Consider the following 6,669-nt stretch of genomic DNA (forward strand, 5'->3'; position numbering starts at 1 on the left):
TAGTAGTAGTAGTAGTAGTAGTAGTAGTAGTAGTATTTTAGCTGGATTTATTTTTCACCAAAGTGGGTCATCTAAGCTGAGACAAAGCAGAACGACTCGATTAATTTACCAATTTTATGTATTTCAGTGTAAATTTGCAGGAATGAGATCGTTTGTGTCACTGGCCCTTTAATAAACGTGACGTAGGTGATGTCAAAGATTGTCACAAAAACTTGTAAACACGAAGATAGCCCACTCTGTCTTTGAAAGAGTTTCCCAAATTAGCGCTCATGAATCACAACGAATTTAAGATATCCGTTTTAAAAATGTTTACGACACATAATAAATAGGCAGAAAGCTAATTCATCACTTCAAATTTATTGAAGTTAAAAAACTCTCAGTATCTTTAGTCTGTGTGAACATGCTTGCGGGTGATCTATCTACACTATAGACGATTTTCGTTTGCGAAAATGGCGTCGGACGACGGGCTGGCCGCTTTGGTAGGACTTTAAATATAAACTAATGCGTATACATTGACTTTTTGTTAGATTTCTGGGGGTAACTTGCTTCCTGCTTTAGAGTCCCACACAAGTTCCTGACGATAAACTTCATAACAGTCTGTTTTACTGTAAAAATGCGAGAGGTAGCCACCGAGCTAACGGTGGCTACCTGTGAAAAGTACACACGTGTAGAAACAAGATAGCAAATAAACAGTAGCAAATAAACAGTAGCCTCCTAACCTACCCATGGGCGTCGGGACAGGTCTCTACATCAAAATGCAAAATGATTTTTATTTCCCCATCAGTCCCAGTAGCTGTGAGACCTGCTATATGAGACGACACGTTAAAACACTGATCCAAAGTCTCTGTAGTTATAAGATTTTTGCTATTACAACATAGCTGGCTCTATAACATGACTTTGTTTGTTCACAGGGAGTGGAAGGAGCCTCAGCAGCTGCACACGCTCTGTCTCTGCCTGCAGAAGCCTACGGAAATGATGTGAGGGCACATCTCTATTATGACTTTTGAAAGTGTGAGGTGTGTGAATACACATTAAACAGAAAAAAAAATGAGCGAGAGAATTCAATGTTAAATATAAAAAAAAAAAACAACTTTCAAGCATCATTTATCAGTTTATGTACACAGGAAGTGTGTGTTGTAGTGACACAAAGGGCTTATTTTGGAATAAATCTAATAACTCTTTGTGTGGTTTTTTTTTTTTTTTTTTTTTGTTTCAGCCGCGGCTTGAAGTTATGTGGGCGATGAAGGCCTACAACCATGCCGAAGTGTACTTCAATGTAAAGTATCTGTTTGTTTTGGCTTTTTTCCTCCCTTCAAACACAAACAAAACACATAGGCCTGTCACGATAACAAATTTTGCTGGGCGATTAATTGTCTCACAAATTATTGCGATAAGCGGTAATATTGCCTGGTGACCGTTTTACAACTAATAATTATAAAAGTGTAATATGTAAGTGTAATAAATCAATAAAACTTTAATTTTTAAAAGAATGCTTAACAAAGTGGACTCTGTCTCTAACAAAAAATGCACTTGAATAAAAAAACAAAGAACAAAATGTAAATTAAACACCACACACAACTAAGACAGTAAATAAACAATATTAAAGAGCAGCATGTCTTTAGAGATGAAGCAAACTACACAGCCTGGTGAGGACCCACTGTTTCTTATGGGGACATAAGCCCAGTTCACATCCCATGTAAAGTGTAGGCTAGGTTTAGGGTCAAATGGTAATAGAAAATACTGGTAAATGAATGAAAGTCAGTACAAAGTCCCCATGAGGATAGAAGAACAAACGTGTGTGTGTGTGTGTGTGAGGAGGGGACAGTCAGAGCGCTGCGGGGAGGAAATCAGACAGTTCAGAGTTTTCCTCATGAGTTGTTGGGACAGTTACAGGTTTTTTGGGGTGTTTTGTTAAAACACAGATGGTGCGTTTAAGTTTCCTGTTATTTTTGGGAGCTACAGGTAAAGTCTTGATGAATTTGTCGCAGGTCTGGGGGAGTTTCAGCCCCCACCCCTTCTCCTCCTCTCTCTGTGTCTCCCCACAGCGAAATTCAGGCTCTAGTGCTCCGACACGTTTCTTTAGTTTGTTATTGCTACGAGCTCTCACGCTAACGCGAGAGTTCACTCCTCCCACACTAAGAAAACAGGAGGGGAGGGGTCAGCTGAGCCCCTGTGTAGCGGAGCACAGAGAGGGAGAGAGACGAAGTAAAACAAGCAGGAAAATGAAACTTATCGTCCTCATTTTTTTAACGACCTCAAAAAAAGTTATCGTGCGATTAATTGATTTATTGTCTATCGCGACAGGCCTATAAACAACACTCAAATAAGTGCAGAAACTAGTCTGAACACGAAACTTCTAAAAAACAATAAACGCCAACTTTATTTTAACTAGTCTATTAAAATATTCTGGATCTATTTCAGGCTGGTTGTGTCATATGTACACAAACAGCCCTTCTTAAAAAGTTGATATTTTCTTCTTATTCATAACTACAAATAATAAAAATCATCTGGGGTCGGATTTATAAAACTGGCGTACGCACAATTTGAGCCCAGAAACTTGCGTACGCCACTTTTTACGCTAAGGTTGTGATTTATAAAATCCAAACTTGACGTGAAAATGTGCGGTGCCTCACAGCTCTGACCCATGCGTACGCTCATTTTGGAGACGTGAAACTGCGACACAGATGGTGAAGTGAAGAATTAGAGCCACACTGTGTAATGATCATCGTCAGATATTTAATTTACCTTTAGAGTCAGACTTTAATAAAAGTTCCCGTGCGCAACTCCATTCATCTGCTTCCTCCTCAGACAACCCCGACCCACACAGACCCCTCCCTGATAAGAACAGCAGGACAGCAAAAGCTTTGGATCCAGTCCGTGTTTGTCACGCGCGCGGTGTGTGTGTGTGCGCGGGGCGGGGGTCTGCCGCGGGTAACAGAGCAGGCAGGAGGGGGAGAGGACGAGGAGAAGAGCGGGGGACTTATTCCTAATTTTACCTGACTTATTTTATTTAATTTTTATTCTTTTTATCGTCCTATAGGCTCTGATGGAAAATTAATTTGAAGCTGAGGTTTTTTATTTTTGTTTTTTATAAAAATCGTTAGATTACTCTAAAGCAAAATGAGGGAAAATCTGTGTCAGCTAGACATTCTGTTCACGTGAGCACCTGTCATCCTCCAGACACACAAAGGAGCCTGTCTGAACCAATCACTTTTGTTGTCATTGATCAGCTGACTGATTTAAATACATCTTAACATTCATGAGGTACTTTACATTGACTGTTTATGGTTGAGTGTGGGCGTGTAGAGGGTAGAACCTGAGGCGGGACCTCGTGCGCAAACTCTGGCGTGCGGCTGTGATTTATAAATGAAAGATGCGCAGAAACGTGCGTACGTGCAGGTTTTATAAATCTGAATTTTTTTTTGGCGTACGCCATTTCCGCCTTTTGGCCGTACGTTCACTTTTAGTATGGTTTCCTTTATAAATGAGACCCCAGGTCTTTACCAAGTCTTAAAATGTTGAAACACATGACACTTACATTGTCCATGTATATTTAACAAAGGCTGGGGGGGTGATTGGGATATTTGTGCAGCCACAGACCTTTGTTACTGAGTTGAGTTTCCTCCTTTTGTAGACTGAAGTTGTATTGAGTCCAATGTGAGGCCATTAGGGAAAAACAGATGGGTGGTAATGGCTTAGTTAAAGTCTAAAGCCCAACCTGAAGTTGTGCAGAAACTGGTGCAACAACAAGGTGATGAAGTCAGACAGATGTTTACTGGGACTCAATGCTGCTACTTTTTGAAGGGGCTGATGTTATTTTATTTATTGGAATATAGTTTTCTTCAGCTCAAACCTAGGGCAAATAAGTCAGTGTAATCTGTTGTAAATGTGTTGACCCGAGGCTGTATTTACCTAACGTCAGGAGGTGGTGAAGACTCAAACTTAGAATTAATAAAGGTTTTGGTTGATTTTTTTTTTCCAATAACTATATGTCAGTAATGATTATGCAGCCACAGGCTGACTGAAGCGGAAAGTATGAACTTTTGATGTTCTGCTTTCAGCTCATTTCATCAGTCGATCCAAAGTTTTTGAAGCTGACAAAGTTGGATGATCAAATCTACTCGAGCTTCAGAGAAACCTTCAAAGAGCTCGACATAAAGCAGCTGAAAGAAGAAGATCTGAAGTCCGACCAGGCCAAAGAGGTCTGTCCGTCACAATTTCTCCTTCATGTTTATAAAATCCAGTTTGTTTTTCTGTCCTCTACATGGAGATCAGTGATACTGTCCAAAATGAACAGCTTTTGAACTGTGTGTGTGTAGAGGTGGCGTCCATTCTGTAACCAGTTTGAGGGACTGGTGGAAGATTTTAACTACGGCACGCTGCTGCGTCTGGACTGTGAGAAAGACTACACGGAGGAAAACACCATATTTGGTGAGTTTGTGTCTCAGAGTGAAGCAAACATCAACAGAAGCTTCGACTAAATGTTGTTTTTTTCCTGTTTTTAGCCACCAGGGTCCAGTTTTTTGCCGTTGAGATTGCCCGCAACAGAGAAGGCTTCAACGACACCGTGTATAAGAGCAAAGGCTCAAAGAGCTAACCTCTGGATCAACCAGTTAGGATCTGCTCTGAGATGAACTGTCAGTCTGCAAAGCCTCAGTTTTTTTCCATTGTGCCTGTTTGCAGTGGTTGTTTAAACAAACAGGTCCAACAGTTCACCTCTGGACTTTTACAGAACCAATTTCACTTTTATCTCCCAGAAAGTTTCACCAGGACGAGGAGTCAACTCTGAAGGATTGTTGAATTGTTTTCTTGATGTCCGGATCATCTCTTTTTAAACTCCTCCCTTTAAAAAATATTTTATCAGTATACATGTTTAACCTTCAATCATGCAGAACAAATACAATTATTAGAAAATAAAGTTTTTTCGTCAGTGTTGAAGGTTTTTTATAAAATGAAGTTCCTCTGAGGGGTTTTCCCCCGTCTATTTTCATGTCATTTCACTGTGTTACAGTACTAAAGTAGTTTATTGGTTGAAGGTTTTCCCTGGTTTACTTCTGTAGCCCAAAAACATGCCTGTTGGGTTAGTTGGTGATAGACTTAGAGGTGTCAACCAATGAAAATGTCTCCTGTCTAAATGCCAAACTGCAGGATGAAGAGTCACTAAAGTTCAAGAAAAGCCTCGACTTTAAGGCTCAGTTTATAGTCATGGTAAAAACCAAACCTACCTTCATAAAACTTCACTCTGGAAGTATTTTGTTTCATTCAAATGTACTTTTGTGAACCAAATTAATGCCCTCATGTTTTCTCTGGGGAAGCTTCCAGATCACACTTGTTCAATCCTTTTCTAATGCAAGCTGATTTTTTTTTTAAAGAAATGTTTGTTTTCAGTCTTGGTGAGATAACCAGTTATGTTAAGACTGAAAGAAGTCTTCCTCTAACCTGCCTGGTTGTGGAAGGACGGTCTAAGAGTGGCAGATCCCAGATCAATAAGAAGCGACAATTTCTCTAAGTTCATCGCTGAGGTCTTTCCACCAAAATACACATCTAAAGTTATACTTAGGCCTGTCAATCACATCGAAACAAGGATTACAGTAAGTCTAAAAGTGGGATATGGAGAAACAGGCAAACATTTCTTCAAAATATAACAAATGACTTATCAGTGTTTCACTTGAATGAACTGTGAAATATAATAAATCATTTTTTGAAGCACTTTTTTGAACAGTAGCAACAAAAAAACTGATTATTTAAATTTTGAGATTTTCCCTGAGCTAGCAAAGTTTTTCTTTCCAGCTGGGAAATGTCAATATTTAAGTACTATTTGAGACATAATGAAATTAAACGTTCCTCATTAAAATTACATAAAAGTAGGATTCAGACCAAATATTAATGCATTATCGTAACCAACAAGACAAATTAGGGTATATCTCTGGTTCTGTTTATGAAATCAGAATGATCCAGGTATCAAAATGTAGCTTTTAAAGCCAAAATGTGATTATATCATTTTAACCAAATTTGACTTAATCCTCATTTCAATACGATGGGTCACAAATTGTCTCAGAAATGATTGCGATAAAGGATAATATTGTTGGAGACCAGTTCAAACTAATATGATATAACAACCCATGTTTACGGACGTCTACATTCAAATTTAGTGTAAAAAGAAAAAACTGTCAGCAATCCCAAGGCGTCAGAAAACTGAAGATGCTTCTCTGATAAAGGCCTGTTCACTGACTTTCATGTTAATGGTTAGAGACCATGCACCTGGCACCAGAGGTCACTACTCTCTATGCTAAGTAGAAGAGAGACAAGAAGAAAAAAGCAAAAAAAAAAAAAAATCTTAATTTTAATTGATCTTCCTCAATGTAATTTATCATACAATTAATTAATTTTTTATTGTGACAGGCCTAGTTGTACTTACCTGAATTTTACACCTGGGAGGTTCCCATCTTGTAGAATATGCCGACAAAAGTCTTTACAACTCAACAAAGTGAATAAAGTTGGGTAGAGAAGAGAACAGGAAGCAGTGCTGTAAAAATCAATGAGGTTTATTTGCAGTCACAATGCTTACACTATATGTAGCAGACATCCAAACAACTCAAACAGCTATTCACTCTATGAAACCAGCACATTCACATCAGGGACACAAACCAGAACGTAGGAACATCCGTG

General features: G+C 38.9%; 1 protein-coding gene across 1 annotated transcript; it reads left to right on the top strand.

Annotated features, from left to right (window-relative positions):
* The first annotated feature begins 350 nt into the window (after positions 1-350).
* On the top strand, positions 351-4,938 carry pbdc1 (polysaccharide biosynthesis domain containing 1). Its single transcript, XM_014018218.1, has 6 exons — positions 351-479; positions 912-977; positions 1,217-1,276; positions 4,062-4,202; positions 4,320-4,431; positions 4,506-4,938. Exons 1-6 carry the CDS (start codon positions 450-452, stop codon positions 4,595-4,597), a joined length of 501 nt encoding a protein of 166 aa, XP_013873672.1. The 5' UTR covers positions 351-449; the 3' UTR covers positions 4,598-4,938.
* Positions 4,939-6,669: the final 1,731 nt, after the last annotated feature.

The sequence above is a fragment of the Austrofundulus limnaeus genome, unplaced genomic scaffold (genome assembly GCF_001266775.1).
Source record: "Austrofundulus limnaeus strain Quisiro unplaced genomic scaffold, Austrofundulus_limnaeus-1.0 Scaffold186, whole genome shotgun sequence".
Taxonomy (NCBI): Eukaryota; Metazoa; Chordata; class Actinopteri; order Cyprinodontiformes; family Rivulidae; genus Austrofundulus; species Austrofundulus limnaeus.